The sequence below is a fragment of the Agelaius tricolor genome, unplaced genomic scaffold (genome assembly GCF_023055355.1).
Source record: "Agelaius tricolor isolate 1412-34295 unplaced genomic scaffold, bAgeTri1.0.p SCAF_8, whole genome shotgun sequence".
Classification (NCBI taxonomy): domain Eukaryota; kingdom Metazoa; phylum Chordata; class Aves; order Passeriformes; family Icteridae; genus Agelaius; species Agelaius tricolor.
In genome coordinates, this window is record NW_027269268.1 from 1435374 (window position 1) to 1457759 (window position 22386).

Below are 22386 nucleotides of genomic sequence, written 5' to 3' on the forward strand. Positions count from 1 at the left end.
AAGCACTGCTTTGTGGTTATTGTAAGTGAATTGCCTCCTGTTCAGTTCAGGTTATTCCTCTAATTCAATTTCCTTTTGAATTTCAGCTCTTCAACAGGCAGTGCAGCAGTTTGATGAGTGCAAATTTACAGTCTGAACAGGTTGTGGAATTTAATCTGTATAAATTTCACCTTAAACATATATTCATAACCCCTATGAAAATAATCACTCAAAATGTAATTAACCCAATTGCTTTTTCTAATTCCTCACAGATGTACTTTAGGAATGAAAAAGCCTGCAGCTTAAATTTATTTATTCCAAATTTTTCATTTTACAACTTGAATTTGCCAAATCAGTTTTCAGGGTTAGTTAAAGAAATCATGTGGGCATATCATAAAATGTTTTGGGTTGAAAGGGACCTTAAAGCTCATCTTGGTCCACCCCCTGCCATGGGAGGGGACACTTTCCACTATCCCAGGTTCCTCCAAGCCCTGTCCAGCCTGGCCTTGGACACTTCCAGGCATGGGGCAGCCACAGCTGCTCTGGGCAACCTGTGCCAGGCTCACCCCCTCACCTCCTCACAGTAATATGTTTTCTTCAGGATGTCTTTTTCAACCTTGAGCTTTTGGAGTCTTGAGTGTTTGTGTTTTTAGTTTGTTTTGTTTTTGAAGTGTTTCTGCTCTCCCTTCTCTGTGTTTCTGGTTCATCAAGCAAAATAATGATCTAGAGTTTTGGCATTCCAGTGTCCAATGACCTGTGCCAGTGTCCATGTATCCTGCTCTGCTGGAGTGTCACTGGATGTCATCTGCAGGTATTGCAGAAAGATAAGAATAGGCTGATTGTTCCATCTTCATTTGGTTGGGTATTTCTCTGAAGAAATGAGGCAGGCAGTTTCCCAAGGAGCAGACAGAGCCTCCTCTGTAGCTGTGGTGTTGTGCTGAGGCCAGCAGGACAAGGCTGGAATGAGCTGGGAATCCAGGCTGTCCTCATCTGAATCTTGGTTGTGTGCAAGGAAGGATTTGTCTTTCACAAGTTGTAACAGATGAAGTTGCTGGATTGTGTTTCATCACAAAAAATGGTCTGTGTTGCAGGTCAAGGTGCTGGTAAGTCATATGCAGGGCCAGAAAACTAATAGGCAGGTACAGCTCTGGTATTCAAAAATACAAATACATTTGTGATCTTTAAAAATCTTACTTCCCTGCTGAGCAAAGACCAATTTCATGATGTAATGAACATTGACATATAAAGACATTTTCTTAAAAGACCATTTGAAGCTTTTGGCTCTTGTGGGGTGGATATATGGTGTTTAACAGCAAGGACATTTCCTACAAAATTACTGTTGGGCCTTCATTACATTTTAAAGATTGGAGCTGACCAATTAGGCACGCTCCAGGTGTTTGCTCTGCTATAGCTAATACAGGTTTTTATTAGAATTATGACCTTCATTTGCTTTTGAATCATATCCAGCAAAATGGAATAGTCACTCATTATCAGTGAATTGGATTTTGGTTTTGGGAATAAACCATGCCTGCTGTTATTAGTGCCATGAGAGTTTCTTCCTTGCCAAAAATCCATGGATTTGATGAAGAAGGGAGGAAAAATAATTCCTTGTCAGAGTAAAACTTAAAATATATATCTATATCTATCTATGTCATATATATGTATATATATATGAATAAATTGCCAGTTTCTTTTTATAAAATGGCATTACTGGAGAGGGCAAGGTCTGTTGCTCAGCTATTCTTGTATGGAAGGTAAATGTGCTGTCTCACTTGATCTCAGTCTTCTGGCAACCAATGTCCATGGCCAGGGTATTTGGCTTTGCAAAAACACAGCAAAAGTGTACAAAGAAAACCCCCACCCTTGTCTAGCCTAATTCCCTTGGCTGCACAAGGGAAATTTTGACTTTAGCAAATGGAACAAGTGTGCTCCCAGCCTGATCTATTTGGGAGCAGTTGATAAATGGTGTCAAAACAGTCCTGTGTACTTGGAATTAAATCCTGCACATTTCTGAAGAAACACTTGCAAATATTGCTGTTCTGCAGAAGTGTCTGAAACAGTTGGTGCTGGTGCAACACTGGCCTGACAGGAATGGAATTAAAATATTTCCTCTCTGCCTTCTGCTCGAGGCTTATCAGCTGCTGATGCCATAGAGAAACTTGGTCTATAGTACCCTGATCCAAACTGAGGATGTTCTCCTGCATTAAGATTTTTTTAAAGAAATCTTTCAGCAACCTGGGCTTTCACAGCAATGCTTTAATTGCAGTCAGTTTGTCTCCCCACAAAACTCAGCATAAAGCAAGACTTATTTCAGTGTTCTTGTGCTTCAGAAAATGCAATTTAAATTTTTTAATTTTTAAATTTTATTTTATTTTATTCTTTTTGCCAAACACAGCCAGTGAGTGTCCTTCACCTCCCAGGCTGTGCTGGATGAATGTATGTGACCTGTGTGGGAAGGTGTGCTCCCTGTTTTCCTCTGCCTTTCTATCCTGTCAAGCCAGTGATGCTCCATTAGCAGCAGGGACTAGGAATGGAACATGCTCAGTGTCCCTGCCATACCAGGGACATTGGAGCCTAAACCATTCTGTCATTCCATTATTCCAATTCTATGATTTTCCATTAATTTTTACATTGATACATCTTCAGTTTGTTATGTAAATACACCTGAATTTAGGAGCCAGTGAAGCTTGTATTCACAAGATTTTATTTAATACACACAGTTTTGCCATGGTTAAACTAGAAATAATTCATTAAACACAAAATGTCATTCCCTTGAAGCTATAATTTGATATACCTCCTAGGAATAAAAGTGTGTATTTTCTTAAATAACTTGTTTAGTTAAACAACTCTAAATAAACCCAGACAGTCCCCTTAGGTAAAGGAGTAGGTGCTTGAAGACAGGAAGTACATGCAAAACAGAAATGCACCCACAGCAACACACGAAATTCGAAATGTAGCTGAACTGTGTGTTCTTCCCTTTTCCTGCCCCCTATTGGGACTGTGTCTATGTGTACAAGTGGAGATTGGCATGCCAGGAACATGACAGGGAGAGAACAGATTGCTTCCCTTCACTGACAGGGATGATTTCGCCTATTTATGGCACTAGAGTGTTGGTACAGAAAAAGCCAAGCGTGCCCAGGCTGCTGATAGCACTTGTGCTGAATTCACACCTCATCAATCCATTATCTAAGGAAAGGAGGGAACAAAGGAACCATGGCTTAATTGGAGTGGGTGGATGATAATGCCAGGGAAGCAAGAGGCCACCCTGTGCCTTAGCTAATTGCAAAACTTTTTCTGGGAAGGAAAATGTGATTCTCTAACCTGTGATTGTTACCATGAGCATGGAGAGAGTCCCTGAGCCATGGACACGGCCACTTCTTGGCTCTTAAAGCCTTTCTTGCTGCTTCAGCTGCTAGCTTGTTTTAGGATGGAAATGGGCAGGCACAGTGTTTAATTTTTGTCACTTCTCTGCAAGAAAAGAAACTACCTGCAGGTAGAGAAAGGCCATCAACTGGCTTTGGAAAAGCAGCTGAAGCCATGGTCATTGTTGGGAAGAATTTTGACGTAGGAGTTAAGGCAGGAGAAATGGAATTTTTTAAGCACATTCCTGAGAGAGTGAGTGTGAGAAATCATTCTGTCTCCTGAGAATATGAAATAATGTGTGTGCATTTTGGGGGTTTATTAGTAGGCAACATGTGCTTTGTGTCATTTCATTTGTTTAACTACTTAATTCAAATCTATCTCTTCCATCTACAGGCTGATCAAGAGCTCCATAGTAGTCAGGCACTTGAAAATTTTCACCTTTGTCAGATTGTTGTTTTGTTGCATTTTCTTGTCTCAGTAGCACACCTTAGAAATTGTAGATTCAAGAAGAGAATGAGAATTTTCTTCTTTTTTTCATCCCTAGGTAAGGCAGGAATAAAGTAAAATTGTTGTTTTCAGCTAGAAAAGCAAAAGAAAAATAAATGGATGGGCATCATACACAGCTCTTTATTTTGTTGGCTCCATTATTGTGTTTGTTACCAGCAGAGTATCTGTATGAGCTATATTATTAGCTATAATACAGGTGATAATAGGGCTTGGATGGTCTTGGAGCAACATGCTCTGGTGGAAGGTTCCCTGCCTACTGCAGAGGGCTTGGAATTGGATAAGTTTTAAGGACCCTCCAAGCCAAATCATTCTGTGATTGCATGGCCCCAGTAAGGAGCCCCAGTGACCCAGAGAGGCTTTTATTCCAGCACATCAAATCCTTAGAAGTGCCTGATGCAAAGAATATTTATAGGCTCAGGAGGAATACTGATGAGAGGTCTTCCTGGAGCAAATGAAATAAAAATGAGGTAAATGAGGTTTGTTCCCAAGCAAGTGCTCTACATCATGGTGAAGCTAACATGTTAATTTTGAGTCCAACTGGGAAAGAGTTAGAGCAGTAGTTTCAGATCCTGTACAGGGAATACAGGTAATCTCAGAAGAAAAGGAGGTATTTCCTTGTCAAACAAAGCCTTCCAGCTTAGATCCTAGAAATGCAATTGGCTGTATTTTCAAGCATGGGGTTTGATCCTTCATCCCATAGGAATGAGAATGAAGACAGATGGGAAGAAGGGAGGGGGAAGAAAAAAAAAACCACCAAAGTTCTCTTGAACTGGAACAGTTTGGAGGATTCTAGAAAATGTAGTCAATGATTAAGAGCTGTTTACTAATGTTGGACTGGTAAATAGCTCCATGGACCATGTTAAATGCCTTACATTAGATATTTTTTCTTCCACAATATGAGAAAGTCTTGTGCACTTTGTGAAGCATCAGATGCTGGTCTGGGATTGCCTTGGAACAGCATGGGTATCACTGGCACCTACAGATAATTCCAGAGATGCAGTAAGATCCATAGCCATTATTTTGCTGGTGAAAATCAGGATTTACATTGTTCCACAGCAAAAGTGGAGCTGTTCTTCCCTTTTTCCTTTTCTTACATTTTGTTTGGGGGTGGCTAACTAAAAGAATATAAAGAATGAATTAAAAGCTGTTTGCACTTTATGCCTTTAATATATCAGAATGCCAATGTCTCCAGCAACCTTGCTATTAAGTGGAAATTTATTGTCCTTGGAGTTGACTTGTAGCATTGGCAACAAACAGGATTACTGTTGTGAGGTTTATGTTGGGTTTTATATGACAGCCCAGGATGATGCATTTCTCAAAGCACTTGAGATGCAATTTCAGAGAGGCAAATGAGAATCAGTCAATGGGTCAGAGCAACACAGTTCAAAGGCCCATAGTTCATAAAATATTTATGTGCTGTTATAAAAGTAAAGAGGAAAGGGAGCTTATGTAACATACCAAAAAAAAAAAATGAAGAGCCAGCAGAAAACTTCCTCTCCCATCCCACAACTGAACTGAAGTTACGTATTTCCAGAGAAAGTGTGTCCAGCCATGGCTTTTCCACAGCTATCCCAGCATGTCTGCCATTTCAAATCCAATTATTCAGTTCTTTCCTATTCTATTGTTCCTAGATGGATGCATCATGTCCAAGCTATGCTCACTGTGACCAACTGCAGAAAAGTAGTTTGCCGCGAGATTTTTTTTTGGTTTTTTTTTTTTTTGGTATAATAATGTAATTGCAAGGGAAAAGGGGAAGCAGGAGAGCGACATGCGAAAATATACTGGAGTGTTTAAATTTGAATGACATTTCAAAGAAAATCACCCCAAACCACCAAAACCCCCTAAGCAGGAAAAAATATTTGAACTTCTAATAAAAATCTGAGAGGAAATTTTGTTGCCTGTTAGCTGACTCATGGTGTCCTTTACACTGTTGTTGCCTATTGTAATTCAGATTTTTGGATTTATCTGGATTTTTAGATTAGTGTCTATTTGGTTTTAAAATACTGATTTTATACTGGCTCTATGTCTGAAAGTTCTAAAGGAAAATGTAAAAAAATAATGAAAGGCTTAATTTAAACTTTCGGGTAATGTTACTCATTGGAGGAAGCCCTGTTGGAATCACTGAGTTCCACTCTGATTATAATGTGGGGTTTATGGGTTTTTCATCTTTTCCTTCTTTCTTTTACCTTGTTTCTCCATAATCTTCTTACCAGGAGATGTGGCTGCAGTTTCCCCAGTGACCATCAGCCCTGCTTCCATCTTGAGGAAGTAGATTATATGAGAAGTTATATAAGAGAGATTATAGGAGTAGATTATGTGGGAGAAACTTCCAAGTCAGAGCCAGAATGCATATTCAGCCCAGACTCTTGGCTCCCAAGGAATGCAGGCAGAGGTTTTACAGACCTTTTGCTGCTCTCCCATTCTGCTGCTGCTGACTCTTTAGTCACCTCCTCTGCATTTTGATTTTGAACACACAGACCTAAGCCTGGGTTTGAGAAGCAGATGCTTGACTTTAACACAAATAATAGCAAAGAAGTTGGTCCTGCAGTTTGTTGAGCACTGCTCATGAAAAGCAGGGCATGAAATGGACTGTTGAGGAATTTTACTGTCATGCAGCCAGATTACCAGAATTCAGTATACTTTAAGCATGCAGCCATTACCAGAATTCAGTATACTTTAAGTGCTGGATATTGAACAAGCCAGCTGGGAGAGTTCATGAAGAACCAAGGCAGTGTGGTTAAGTTGCAGGGGCATATTTGTAGAAGAAGTTGAAAATGTGTTTTATAGCGTGCACCCACTCCTGTGAAAAACCTGGTGAGGTGATCCTGGACAAGCCCAGTGCTCTGACAATACATACAAAGTTAGCAGTGACTTACTGCTCTGACTTTGTACAGCTGTACACAGGGCTGTTGATATATCTGTTTGGTGGGGCAAGTTAGTAATGCTGTTCTAATTGCTGTCACTAATGGGACAGTAAAGATAAGAATGTGAGCTGACAGGCTCCCTGCAGTGTTCACAGCTTCCTCTGGCTCCTGTCTCCTGTGTGACCCATTGGAGCTACACCCCACAGATTTGTTTAGGGAATGCGAACAAAGCCGAGCAGATGTTGTGGTTCCAGCAGTGTTCCTGCCATGTTCTCATCCCCTGAACACAGCCACGGCTCTGTGGTGGTATCACCACTCGTCACCTCTGTGCTGTGGTACAGTCTTAGCTGCTACAGACACTGTACACAATGTCAGCAAATTGCTGTGGGGCTGATCTGCTCCTCCTTTAGCCTTCCTGGCTCCTGAAGAGGAAAGATTTTGCTTTTTCACTCAAGACACATGCAAAGCATGCCTGATTCTTATCTCTTCTCCTTCCCTCTTTTCCCTTTACAACCTCCACAGTATGCAAATTTCTATTCCCACTTAGAGAAGAACATTGAAAATAAGAACAGATTCTAACTGGTGATGCTTTGTTCAGCATTACACCATTTTGTAAATTTTGATGTTATTGCCAGGATTATTAACCACTGAAATACATAATTTCACAACCTGGACAGGATGTAAGTGATTTGGAAGCCACAAGTTACTTGCCACTGATTGAGTAATTTTCCACAGAGTTAACTGTGCTTCAGAAGAATGGATGGGTTGTGATCTTGCTGTCGTATTTTTCCAACTACATTTCCCACTGGAAACCCTGGGGTTGGAGACCAAATATGCAGGAGCTGCTTTTCTGTGATCACACACTGATAAATGCTAAATGTGTTTCCCTTTCTCCTGAACTAGTGTTTCTCAAAGAATCACTACTTATACCTTTTAATTTCAATTTTTAATGGGGATCCTCATTTTCCAGGGGGTGTCTGCCCTTTAACCCCTTCTCACAGGGTATGTGATGCTAATATCACTTTACTTAAATAAATGTTTTCAGACAGGGGGCAAAAGCCCCACAGAAGGCAGCATACAGTGCTGATGGTATCTCTGCTTAGGTTCCATTAGTGTATTGAGTTGCTGGATATGATGAATGCAAACGTCCAAAACTTTGTGTGTGTCCCTCACTTACTCTTATCCTTACTTACTCTTATTTACACCTCACTTACTCTTATCCAGTTCGCTCTGCTACATGAGTCATTTTTGAGGAATTTTGTCCAGGCTCAAAATCACCTACTAGCATCTTTAATAAGGCACAGCTTCATTAATACATTAACATTTTATAGCAAGTGCTTTATGTAAGCTTTGTCTGCTTTTATACATAATTGCTAGACATATAAGAGACTCTGTTTCTAGATTTTTGTGGGACCAACAGCAATAAGGCACCTATTTTATGCTCCATTTTATTTCCAGGGATGTTGCACCACAGCCCCAGTTGCTGTTAGGCCTTTGGACACTGCCTCAATGCAGCAGCAAAACAAGATGTGAGCGAGGAGCAGTGTGAATGAGAGTTAGGAGGGATTAGGGAGTGCAGCACTGACATCCAAGAGAGCACTGCTTGTTTTGCAAAGCCGGATTTAGGAGGGAAATAAAGAAGCATTTTTCCAAATCTCTTCATTATTCATTGCACAGTGGCCTAGAAACAGATGTGCTGTTAACCTCTGTCCCCTGTTAACTCCAGTTTGTTCCTTTCTGTGGTGGGGGAGGCTGAGGGAGGGGGAGAAATGCAGCAGAGTGATGTGAGGGGGCTTCACAGTGTCTGTGCCATGGCATCTTGCAGCCATCAAGAGTGACAGGGAGAGTTCTCAAATTCCATCACATTCCTGCTCCACAGAGAAGCCTTACATTTCTCCTAGCCCTTGTTTAGTTTGGGCAGGGAGCCAAGGTAGCAACTCAAATCTATTGGTACAGGAGCGGAGAAATTCCTGTGAAGTACCACTGAGCTTCAGCAGGTACCATTAGTGACAGGACAAGAGGGAGGGGCCTCAAGTTGTGCCAGGGGAAGGTTTAGGTGGGATAGCAGGGAAAATATCTTCACCCAAAGGACTGTCAAATTCTGGAACCACCTGAAGCTCAAGTCAGCATCCCTGACAGATTTAAAAACCACATAGGTGTGGCACTTAGGGACATGGTTTAGCAGAGGAATTGGCATTGTCAGGTCACTGGTTGGACTCCATCCTAAGTGTCTTTTCCAGCCGTGGGTCACAGTGAGCTGGTCATGTATCTGCTGAAGTTGCTTTGCTCCTTTTGAGTTCCAACATGTGGTGCTTTGAATGCAGACATTTTACTTCCCTTTTTAATGCTGTACTATGTAGTGTGTGATGTCTGATGTGGTAGTTAAAAATTGTCACAGAACTGACTGACAGCCCTGCAACACTGCTCCCCACTCTTCTCCCTGTGCTACAACAGCACACCTACATCCACTCAGACACTGGCAGTGAAAGCAGCTCCTTTCCATGTGGAATCTCTCCTGTGAGTAAACAAAGATGTTCCATTTCCACATGGTGTCAGTTAGGAACCTGTCATGTGGGACCCAGGTTAATGCAGTACCTCATTATCTTTGTCCATTATTTCTTTGGGAACCACACACAGTGCCTTTGTCTTGATCAAAACTGAACGAGAATATTGTGGTGAATTCTGAAAAAGGGATTTTCATGTTATATTTCTCAGGTGAATCAAATATCAGGAAATAGAAAGAAAATCCAGCAGCCAGCTAGATGTGACTGAACTCATACATGACTGCTGGCAATCACTGTAAATAAGCAGGTGCCTGTAAGTACCGTATTTTAACAAATACGGTTCCTAAGTGGTTTGGCATCAGGGTGAGGCTCATTTGCATCCTGCCACCTCTTTTATCAGGACTAAAAAGCCCATTTTGAGCTTTAGCTGTGTTGTGCAACAGGCATGGTTCCATCCCTGCTCAAAGGCATGAGCAGCACAATAGACCCAGAAACTGATATCAGAGTGTCAGAAGGACAAAAGGACTGGAGGTCAGTGGGGATGCTCAGGCTGAGAACTGTGCAGAAGCCAGAAGAGAGCATCCCTTGGCTGCCAGTCCTCCCTCCCTTTCAGGGCAAGGTAATTCCTTTCACTAATGGTTCAGTGCCACTGCTGTTGCCAGTAAACATCAGCCCAGAAAACCAGTGATATTGTTGAAAAGTCAAATTAGAGTTTGGAGTTTTTTTCCAGATGAAGCTGTTTTTCTTATTATTAAGGCTGTAGCTTTTCTGGGAAGGTGCTCTGGGGTGGCATGGAGCAGTTGTGGGTGGTGTCTGTCCCAGGGTAGTGTCTGAGCACCAGAGGGCATTGCTCTCTTGCTGCCAAGAACAGACCTCACATAAGGGGTCTGGGTGGGCACAGCAGCCTCTGTAAAACTTGAGCTTTGCTTGTTGAAGTGAGTGACACCCTCAGTTCTGAGCAGCACCTTATCATTTCATATGCAGCAGCATCCAGTGCTCTGGCAGAAATGCATAATTAAACTCCAAAGACTACAGCAGGAATCCTGCTGTCTCAGACTGCTGTGCCATACATTGGGGATGAAGGAGAAGATAATTTCCTTTTGATGCTTGTGTACATGTTTTACAATGATGTTATGTGATAGAATGCATTAAGTAGAACAAATAGAATAACAAAGTTGAGATGAAACAGGAATAATCATCCAAGAATGTTTCTTAATTAATCAGCATTCCTGGTGAACCTCCACATGAAAAAAAGGAGTTTGGTGCATTAATTCATAGACTCATTTTGATACTTTGATGACTCTGAAAAAAATTTACCTAGAAGTCTATTCAATTGAAATTGATTGAATTACACTTTTATTTAAATAGGTACATATTGATTATGGGGGGCAGAATCTGTTCTCTATCCTGTTATAGAATCTTGGAGACAGTTGAGCTTGAGACATCTCACAGAGCAGGATAATAGCAATATTATAAATACTAAAGAGAGCTTGTGGCTGTTACCACTTGATCATCATACTCTCCCAATAATAATTTATCTCCAATGTTAAATTACTGTCTGTAAGACTTATCCAAGGATTCAAATGGAGCTTAATGGCCTATGGTACACTTATGCTCACTAAAGCAGTGGAACTATGTTCTGCAATGTCACACTCAGAAATGGTGTGTTTATGTAGTTGTTCAGTGGTTAATAAAAAATTACAGCTGTCACAAAGCTCAGATGTTGTGAAGGTGTCTAAAACACTTGAGATGTCTCTGAAGCACCAAATAGTCCTATTTTTCTTTTCCATGTCATAATGTTCTTTAATTATAAAGCAATTACCTCTCTCAAATGATGCCATGTAAGCCTGTGATGTGGTAGTTGTTAACCTGTATTTTACATCTTGTGTTTTTGCCCTCAGTCATCCTTGCTGTCAATTCAAGGTCATTTTATAGCATTTAGGTTGATAAAGGCTCTAAGTGCTGGATGTGTGAATAATAGCTAAGGACAGTTTTAATTCAGAAATGGTACTAAATGCTCAAAGTGAGAACTTTAATTAGAGAGTAATATAAGACAATAACTGTTTGGCTGCTACCTTAAGGGCTGCCATCAAATATGTCATTTTTATGAGAGATATCTTCTTATGAAAGGCAGCCATATAATGAATATCTTTCATGTCCCTTAGGTGCAGTCATTGAATAAATTCTTCCTATATAAAGATGAACCAACTTTCCTAAACTGTCACAGAAATAGGTGGAAAATATTTCACACATGTGCATGGCAGGTAATGTAAAAACTCCTGTGTTATTTGCAATTAAAGTATTCTTTTAGACAGAATATGAGACACCTTGAAGTTTGCCCTGTCTGTAGCAGTGACTATTCTGAGATATTAGGAGGCTCTGGGGTGCTGTTCTCCCTGGCTCAGCAGAGAGCAGGGACCGGAATGGAGGCACCTCTCCTTTACAAACTGGGACGTGCTGTGTCCCTGTCCCGGGGCGGGGGGGGGGGGGGGGGGGCAGGGGGGATTCTTCTGCACACAGTTTTTAGACTCCATTTATCTCCTTTTCTTCTGGTTTTTCTCCTGCAAAAATGACCAAAGCAGGATGACAAATCCATCTCTAACTAATGGCAGAGTCATTTTAGGTTCCTTTCCCCTGTACCATGGTGATTAGGCGTCATATCCACTGGCATCTGCTGTTGCTGAGCCCAGAATTCGGTGGTGAGGCCTGGGTTTATGGTTGGCATGCAGAGCATTTGGTGACATTGCTTTCTTTCCATGTCACTCGCGTGCAGACATGGAACCGCAACACCAATTATGCAATCACACATTTCCCCTTTTCCTAAATGAATTCCAGTGATAAAGCTGGAAACATTGTGCTGTTTCCACAGCTGCAGCAAACTGGGAGCAAAGAAAACAATAGCTGCATGAACACATGTGCATTTCAGCTGCTGCCAACTCCCACATTCTCCCTTCTCCTTGCTCTCCTCCTGTAAGAGCCAAAATGAGGGATGTGAGAGTTCAGGGGCTCTCCAAAATGCAGTTTATTCCATCCAAGAGGTTACAGCAGTCCAGGGTCATGGGTGACAGAGCTGTGCCTACAGATGTCAGCTCCAGCTGCAGGCAGGCCTGGAGACCCTTTGGTTTTGGTTACAGTGCATTATATACTTTTCTTTGCTGAGCATCTTAATACAGTAGAACCAATCTATATTTTAACTATTATCTATAGCCTATAATAACTACTATAATTACCATATTCATGTTACTATTCTCCAATCACCAAAAGTTAGTACATTACAGTTTAAGCTAGAAGTTGTTTTTCAGGTTTCTGGCAGTGGAAAATTCTGAGACCATTTTTCTATTTGCCACATTTGCTGACTTGTTTGCCTGTGTATCTTTCTGCTTGGTAAAAACATCTTCTTGTTTGAGGTGGGTTTATCCTTTGCTCTAAGCCATAAAAACCCCTTCTAAGTAACACACCCTTTGTCTCCTTGGTTAGCCAGTAAGGCTGGCTCAGCAACTCTTTTCTTCTATATCAAAACTTGCTTCCATCTCTATTCCTTCATCAGACTTGACATTTAAAAATCTTTCTTCTGAGCATATATATCTGTGAGACTTTCTTGTCAAACTTTCATTTTTCCCAACATCCTCCCATTGGAGCAGATAAATGGCCTCAGTGACAGGAAAGGTTGGTAGCAGATAAGCTGCCAGTTGAAAAATAAATGTTTGGTAGAAAATTTGTAATTAGTGTATGAAAATACTAATTGCAACTTAATTTGGAGCTTCAAGCTTCTGGAACCAGGGAAAGAAGCCCTGAGGAAATGCAGATGAAAGTTTCTGTTCTTTTCCCTCCCAGCTTGGTCCCATAGTAAGATATTTTTCCTTTAAAACTCACAACTCTGGAGGCAGCAGTTGCTTTCCTGCTGTTCACTGAGCACTGCCTCACTCCTTGGGGTGCCAGTTGCAGCTGCAGGAGTTGGGAAGATAAAAGAGAGAGGATCTGGTGCATATCCTGGAGATGTAAAACTATTGGAATAGAGAGCTATGGAGAACAGCTTTTTGTGGCATGGTTCCCCAGTTTTCAAGCATTTCTAGGTGCCAGGTGATAAAAATCCTTCTCGCAGTATAAACAATATCAGGGTGTACGGACATTATTTAAATGGCCAGATGCCAGGGCTGGTGTGAGATCAGAATTTCAACATGATTCTGAGGTTGAGTTCATGCATCAAAATCCAAATGGCATTTGGCAAAGTAAGGATGTCTCAGCTCCTCTAAGTCCTTGGAGAAAGGTCATGGGAGCAACACTGATAACGTTATTAGTCTGCAAGGAAATTGCTACTTTATTTTTCTTTTCCTGAATTTGATGGAAGATCCTTAACTGATTTAAAAACAACAATGAAAAACTTGAAAGTAGGGCAAGATACAGAATCTTCCAAATGACACATATGCAATAGCATTGCCAGAGTGATAAAACAGTAAATAATGTGAGTTAGCCTTTTAATGTAAAGAAGTAGATGTTTTTTTCAGTCTGATTTATAAGCACATAAAAATTCTAGGAATACAGCTGAGGATGAAATAAATGTGTGTATGTCTGAGTGAAGACTTCAGGTTTGATTTGTGTGGGCTGACTCAGTGAAAGTCTGTGAAGGTTTGGAGTTTGTATTTAGTTTTTAATGTTGCATTTTCTTCTCTGATGCATTTCCACTCATAACCCACCTTCCCCCAAAATCCCAAAGTCATAAGCCAGAAGATAAAAATGGTTAAATGATAGATAATGAATGATATATCCAATATAGAAAATTGTATTTTTCTGCTATTTTTGAAAGCTGAAATGTACACTAATGTAGTGTGGGCTCGGGGCTCCTTGGGATAGGCACTGAGCAGACTATGTAGCATGAAAACTTTGATGCTGACGTTTAGAAGTGTATCCCATGGGATTACACGCAGTTGCCATAGACTGTAAACACTGAAGAAATGAGATAGATAGGATTTAGCTTAACCTGCTCTTGTCCAGAACAGATGCATAACCTGCTGCCCTAAGGAGTGTCAAGATGCCACCACTGCTTGGGCTCTCATGGCAGCTTGGCATTTGGAAGTCTGCAAAGTCAACCCTTGTCATCAGTCTCTAAGTTAGGGAAAGAATGGAAATAAGAAGGACATGAACATTTAGAAAACATTTTGCTTCTCAGCAAATTGACATAATAGCAATGAGACAGAAGCACTGTGGCTACGCACTCTGGCTTTGTTGTCATCAGTCTGAGGGAACCAGGACTTGCTGATGGCTTGGCAGCAATTCATGTCAGGCTGTAAGGGCTTTATTTACATCCAATTTAAATCAGCTCAGCTCTGCCCTCTGCCCCAGGGTCTCCTGGATCACCTCACCCCTTTTCCAGCTTTACTCTGATTTAGTTTTAAAAACCTCAGCATATGCAGCATGAAACATTTCATTTTTATGGCAGATATTTCTGCTGCAGAGTCCTTTTGTGTGATTCTTTCATGCTGGTCCATACCCAACATGCCCATGGCCAGGATCCCCTGCCCTGCTCTTCACCATCCTGGGTGGAAGAGCTCCTGAACTGCTCCTGCTTTCCTCACAAGCACCTTACAGAGCTGAAAACAACTTTGAGATGATTCAGAGTGAACATCCCTGCCCAAAGTAACAACTTTGTCAAACATGTAGGGCTTGTGGGCTCCATGCTAAAGCCTCAGTCCACTCTAAGAATGTCTTTGTTGTATCTGGTTTCTCTCACTGTTCATGGTGTCCTGCCTCTGATGATTTGCTGGTGACAAATGGAATCTTGGGGTTTTTTCCTCCCAGTAACTTGGATGTCTGAGGACTGAGAGCCCCCAAAATCACATACTTCCCTATTTTTTTACTCACCTGGAATTCCTTTGTTTTAGCTGTTGTGTTATACAAATAGTTTCAGGTAAGATGTCAAAGACTGTTCTTTAGTAACCCCTAAATTGATGTTCTTGACTGGTATCTGCTTATTGTATCTCATTATTTTTAACAGGGAAATGCACAATCATCAATAGTGATCTCTTTAATATATGTAGCATGCAGACCTCAGTGCTGTCACTCTCTATGCAACTCCTGGCAAACATGGGGTTTTTATTTAAAGTATCCTTTTCTGAATCCTAGGCTAGAGTTTATTATTTTTAAAATTGAGGTTTTTTTCAACATATCCTGAGCTATGCAAGCATAATAAAAATACATTTTCCACATGTACTAACTAGAGCTCTGCTAGCAAAAGTTCCTGAAATTAGAAACTTCCAGCTGAGCTTCTTTGTTAATCTACAGTGAGCCTTAAAAGAATCTCAGTTTGAAGACAAATAATGCAGTATTTGAAAATTGTGAGAGCTTGAAATCAATAGTGTTATACATGCACATTACAAAATCAGAAACATCCCAACTTCTTCCTCAGCATGGTGCAGAACCCACCCTGAAGTTAAGGGGGAAAACACTCAATAGAAAACTCCTTAGGGAAAGGTTTGTTCAGGAAAGTTGGCTTGGCCTGCATGTGTGTGAGGCTGTGCAGGGGATGTGGGGTGTGCCAGGAGAATCCCTTCCCCTCCACAGCCCTCCCCAGCCCTGCTCTCTGCCCTGGGGAGCCGCAGTGAAATGTGCAGAGATTCTGTCACTGCAGAGGAGAGCTGGAAACTAATGCAGCACTGCTGAGGGCATCAGAAGGGGGAAATGAAGCCTCCCTCCCAATGTTAGCACATTGCTCAAGCTCTGGTCTCGCTGACTTCAGTGTGCCTGTGGTGCTTTGCATCCATAACACTCCAGCACTTCAGTGTGCAGTTTAGTTTACCTTCAGCAGCTTCATGGGCTCTGCACCTTAGGACTGGAGGTGGGAGTGCTGTGAAGCCACTGCCTGAGCTTTGTGTCTAAATTAAAACAGGAGGGGAACTCGTGTTGGAAAGGGGTGTCATGAGCTCACACTCAGGAGGGAGGATTTATTTGCTTATTTATTTATTTTAAGAACCCTCTGAAATATTTCTCTGAGCATCCAAGAAGCAAAGGGCAATGAAGTCATTGGGATGCTCCCAGAGGGAAGCCATTGCTTTAAAGTTTCCCCTGCAAACAAGAAAACAGCTCAGTGTGTCAGTGAGCCAGCACTGAGCATCTGCCTTGGCTGCAACAGTCATCACAGTGGGTTTACTGTGAACATCTGAACAGCACACCAGGAAAACAAAAACAAGAGTAGAAAATGCACAAAGAGCCATCCCTGTATAGTGAGGAGAAATTAATTTTCAATATGCTTCTTATTAGCTGAACACTTCACACAAATTTTACTTAGTTCCTTGTTCTGCAGATTGGGAATTTCAGGTATTCTAAAGGAGACACCTATGATCCAGAATGTCAGAGGAGCAGGGAGAAGGAGAGCACAGCACATCCATCTAAAGTATTCCCAAGTCTTGAACCCCCACTCTTTTAATGGCCTCTCTCAGCAGTTAATGGCCTATATGCAAATAATGCCCATGAAGGTCAAAGTGTAAAAAACAGTAAAATTAGATTCTGTGGCCTGTCAGCATTTGCTTAAATTTGACTGGTTACTGGTGCTGAAATTCTAATAATGAATTCCAGACTATTCACAGTCCTAACTTACTTTCTGCATTTGGGATTAAATTCAGCCAATTTATTCTAAAAAATAGAAGCCATGAAATCTATAGGATGTGTCTTACAGACATTTCGTGGTAGTTGGTGAACTCATGACTTTATCTGGTAGAAAACACCCTGAAATCAGCATCTGCCTCCTAATCCCTTTATGTTTTTCCTGGTTCAGTTTTTTTTTTTTGTCTTGCACAGTCTAGAAACAGATTCAAAACAGTTGTTTTGAGACATTTTTCTATTGCTGTTAGTGCCATTTGCTTCCATATCATCACTGTCTTTTGCTGAGATTACTTTGCTTTTCTATGGATGCCCTGCAAGTCCTTTGAAAATTAAATGCTTTCACTGAAAAAGTAATGTTGGCACACAATGGATCAATTAGAAAGGCATGTGGTACAGGAAAGTGTACAAATCTTGACCTTTTTTGTCACAGTGAACAGTCTTCTGATAATCAGAGGTTGATATTTCTTTGAAGCATTTCTACACTTGAAATATTTCAACTTAAAATGTATTGGTTTGCAGACTTATTTTTTACACATAAGAGTGTAAAAATGTCTCTCTTTGTCTGTGTGCCTATAGGTATATTCCAAAGCACAGCCATGCCAAAAATAGCTGCCTTGTTTCCCAGACACATCTGGGAAACACACCAGAGTCTCCTGCAAAGAGGCAGCAGCAGGGAATGTAAGTGCATATAGATGGATGTGTGTTATATGTGCAGTGTTACCAGCATATTGAATAACTTCCTTAGGGCACTGCTGAAGCAAGGGGCACTGTTGAACGCCTCTGTGACTGAGGCTAATTCTTGCTGGGTTTTGGTTCAATATTTGTCAGATCAACAGCTTAGGAATTTCATGCTTGGATCCCTAGTTGAAAAGCCCTCGCTAGGGAAACTGCCTGGTGTTTTAGGAATTCTTGATGGGAATGAATGTTGTGTGACGTAGACATTTGCCTACAAGAGGAAGATTGGTTTGCAGTGTTTTGCAGATTCTGTGGCCTGTTCCCCTCAGGCCTAGCTTCTCAGTTTTCAGAGGAGAAGGATGGTGGAAGGATCCGGCTGGGTCCCTTCAGAGAAAATCCTGACTTCCAGCAAAATCAGCTTGTTACGGAGGAACTGCCCAGCTGGGACTGGGGGCTGACCTTGTGATCAAGGAGCCTGTCAGAGTTAAGAAAGCAGAAACTATTAACTAAAATAGCCAAGTGGGGACAAGGACTTTTCCAGTTGGATCAAAAAATGGGAATTTTCTGAAAGGATTTAACAAGGCAGAGGAAAAAGAAGGGGAAGGAAATGAAATGCCTTATGGACATAGCTCCCTGAGGAGTCCCAAATATGGCATGAGCTGAAGTATAGAGCACTGCATGGCTTTCCTGGTGTAGTTTACCTGTTTTAAGAAGAGAATGTTGTAGCTGAACCATTGGAAGGATGTGGGACTTGTGTGTGTGACATTTCTTTTACAAAAGCAAAGTGCAGATCCCAGAAACCCATAATTTTGAGGGTGTGTTTTAGCTCTCTCCTGCAGCACCTCCTGTGCTGTCAGCACCAGCCTGTGAATTTGGGGACAATTGGGTGGCATGGCTCCAGGTCCCCAGCCTGGTCCCAGAGACAATGCTGTGCAGAGGGGCCAGGGGGCGGAGCACAGCAGCAGCCCTGCAGTACGCTGGGTCCAGAGCAGCACAACAGCCAGAGCTTCTGCAAGCAGTTAGTGAGAGCAGAGCTTCTGGGTCCGAAGAAATTAGCTCCAGAATGAAATGGGAGTTACACAATCCATCCATGCTGCCAGCCATTAGAGACAGCTATGGCGCCTTTGGAGATCCTGGCCAGGAAGCCCTCATATGAAAGCAGGCTTCAAGTTATTTATGGACAGGCAGAGCCTAATGGTTTTAATTTTCTAGACAGCTCAGGAGGCCAATCAGATTGGCAACACCAGCAGAATTTGTCAAGAAGCCCCAACTCCTGCTACCACAAATTAATAAGAACTGGTTTTGAGGGAGATGCGCAGTATTGGTGCACTTGGCTGTTCTATGCATTGTTGAGAATTGAACCTCTTCTCACACTCAGGGAGAAGTTTTCTTTGGTGTACTATCTCCTGTTACATTTTCTTTTTTTAGTGTCAAACTGGTAAAAATATATTTGCCCTTGATTTTTGATACTTACTGCTGCCCATGCTGGATTCATTTTCTCATCATATGGAAGCCATATGTATTCTTTACACATAGCTTGTAGTGCACTGCAGAATTTATTACCCCATCCTTTAAACATACTGCTCTTACATGCTCAAAGCCCAGCATTTTTATATGCTGTAGATACGTTCACCGCTAGCAAATTACGAGGCACTGTAAAAATTGTATTTATCCACATAATTTTCTATAGCCATTGTTAAATGGAGACATGTGGAAGAAAGAAGGGTGCCTTGAAGTACCTGTGCTCCTGTATATGTAGGTATTTTGAGTAGCTCAGGTCATGGAGGGAAATGTTTCATCCCTCAGTGAGGCGAGGACAGATTCGATGGTGTGACCGAGCTGGTTTTTGAAAGCAGCGTACACAAGCACTCTGAAGTATTTCCAGAGAAGGCTTTGGCATGCATAGGGACATTTTATGTTAGGATTAAGGTGTCCATACACCTGAGCATTTCCTCCACCACCCTGATGCCTGTCTCCTCCCACCTCCAGGTACCAGATCCACACGGGACTGCAGCACTCCATCATCCGGCCGACACAGCCCAACTGCTTACCTCTGGATAACGTCACGCTACCTCAGAAGCTCAAGGAGGTCGGGTACTCCACTCACATGGTGGGCAAGTGGCACCTGGGCTTCTACCGCCGGGAGTGTATGCCCACCCAGAGGGGGTTTGACTCCTTCTTTGGCTCGCTCCTGGGCAGCGGTGACTACTACACCCATTTCAAGTGCGACAGCCCCGGGATATGCGGCTATGACCTGTACGAGAACAACAACGCTGCCTGGGACCACGACAACGGCATCTACTCCACACAGATGTACACGCAGAAAGTGCAGCAGATCCTGGCTTCTCATAACCCCAGGAAACCCATATTCCTCTATATTGCCTACCAAGCTGTCCATTCGCCTCTTCAGGCACCAGGCAGGTATTTTGAACATTACCGCTCAATAAACAACATCAACAGGCGGCGGTACGCAGCCATGCTGGCCTGCTTGGATGAGGCCATAAACAACGTGACCCTCGCTCTGAGAAAGTATGGCTACTACGAGAACAGCATTATCATTTATTCTTCTGATAACGGCGGGCAGCCGATGGCCGGAGGCAGTAACTGGCCGCTCCGAGGAAGCAAAGGTACCTATTGGGAAGGAGGTATCCGCGCCGTCGGGTTTGTGCACAGCCCCCTTCTGAAAAACAAAGGGTCTGTATGCAAGGAGCTGGTGCACATCACAGACTGGTTCCCCACGCTGATCACGCTGGCGGAGGGGCAGATCGATGAAGACATCCACCTGGATGGCTACGACGTGTGGGAGACAATCAGCGAGGGCCAGCGCTCCCCGCGGGTGGACATCCTGCACAATATTGACCCCATCTACACCAAAGCCAAGAACGGCTCCTGGGCCGCTGGCTTTGGGATCTGGAACACTGCCATCCAGTCTGCCATCAGAGTGAATCACTGGAAGCTGCTGACGGGAAACCCAGGCTACAGCGACTGGGTGCCTCCGCAGGCCTTCAGCAACGCGGGTCCCAACCGCTGGCACAACGAGCGCATCTCCTGGTCGGCCGGGAAAACCGTGTGGCTCTTCAACATCACGGCCGACCCCTACGAGCGCGTGGACCTGTCTGCCCAGCACCCCGAGGTGGTGAAGCAGCTGCTGCGGAGGCTCTCGCAGTTCAACAAGACCGCGGTGCCCGTCCGCTACCCGCCCAAGGACCCTCGCAGCAACCCCAAGCTCAATGGAGGAGTCTGGGGGCCGTGGTTTAAAGAGGACGAAAAGAAAAAGAAATCAGACAAAAGCAAAGGTGCAAATAAGCAGAAGAAGATGAAGAAGAAGAAGAAGAAAGCCAATCGGATAAAGGGGCAGTCATTTCACTGCCGGTCACGTCTTGCTGGTGGGTAAACTCTAAGCAGGGTCCTTTACAAGGCCTGAGTCAGCCTGGCCCCACTTCTTGAACTTCTGATGGAATAGACTAGAAATGCTAGTTCTGCACTATGAATGAAAGTTGTCATCTTTTAATTTTGTCTCTGATTTCACCAGCACAAGATACCTTAGCACTCTGAGTGACCATGTGACAGACTTTCTCCTCCACAGGATGAGTGGTCCTCACCCATCACCAGACACATTCCAGATAACAACAGCGATAGCATCTTGTTTCAGGAAACTTAGCTTTGATGGACAAATGATGGTTCCTTGCCTTAATTAGCTGGAATCTTTGGAGAGCATGGAGATGTTAATGGCAGATGTTCTCAAGCTGACAGATGGTTCAGAGGGAGAGAGGAGAAACAAAACCCAAGAACCTCTGTGTGTCAGTAAGTGTTAGTCATCAGACTGTGACATGTTTTGATACAGCACAGCAAAACTGAAGCCATCAGGGTAACTTTGTAGAGGTGCTGGGGCGGGGGGCATGATAGGAGGAAAGCTGCTTTAAATTAGATTTTGTCCATCTTAACTAAATCTGAAATATTTTTAACATTTCCTAGATGTGCTGAGCTCCCCCTATTTGCAGTAAAACACATGACCAACAAGCACACACCTCATGTAATTTATTACAGGATAGACAAAAAGACATCACCAAAGTGAATGTAATATTTAAACACTTTAAGATAACTATAAAACAACATGTAAAATAGATAATTTATTTTACAGCACAATCCTTATTTCTCTTCCATTAAAATTTCCTGGCTGATGCAAGGTACCCCTGTGGGTGCCAGAGTTGTTTGGGTTCTTTTAATGTTGACTTTTTAAATTTTATTTCCACCCTGTCATTCAGAGTTTATTTAACAGATTCATATCCTCAGAGTACTGTAAACCAAGGAAATACTGTATACACTGCTAGGATGAGGAAGGAGAACAATTCAGGTGCATCACTGCATTATGTATTTGCCTTCAGTGGTTTTGAATGTAACAAAGGGTTTATTTAATTTAGGAGTCCCATGAATATTGTTCATTTCTGTACAGAAGCTAGGCCATCTTGATGTTCGGGGGGAAAATTCTACTTTTAACCTTTTATTTATGTACCTATTAAAATAGTTTATTTTTATGGCATTCATAAAAGCGGTCTGCCTCTTTTTTTGCATCCAAAATAGCAATTCTGGCCTAGTTTGTTTTAAACAAACTCAAGTAAGCTGTTTCATTACTATTATTTTTGGTACAGGGATGTTTTATGACATTTTGCTTCTGAAACAGAATTTCTTCTCCCAATATATATATCATTTGAGACATGCTTCAAAGTTTGCCCTTTTCCAAGGTGTCTGCATGGATGATGGATGCACGGACTGGCTGCACATTGGTGGTGATCTGTGGTAATTGATAAAATGAACACACACATATAAGCTTCAAGATGAATTATGTTAAGTAAAATTGATGATTCATTTGTTGAATGGCTATAATTTATTTGGGTAAA

At 42.2% G+C, this 22386-nt stretch overlaps 1 protein-coding gene across 1 annotated transcript in view; it reads left to right on the forward strand.

The window, feature by feature from the left end:
• Positions 1 to 22028, forward strand: part of ARSJ (arylsulfatase family member J) — a 33958-nt gene extending 11930 nt beyond the window's left edge. Inside the window, exon 2 of the mRNA XM_071431180.1 lies at positions 19478 to 22028. Within this exon, the coding sequence (XP_071287281.1) occupies positions 19478 to 20882 (1405 nt within the window). The 3' untranslated portion in view covers positions 20883 to 22028. The remainder of the gene's footprint in view (positions 1 to 19477) is intronic.
• The last annotated feature ends 358 nt before the right edge of the window (positions 22029 to 22386 follow it).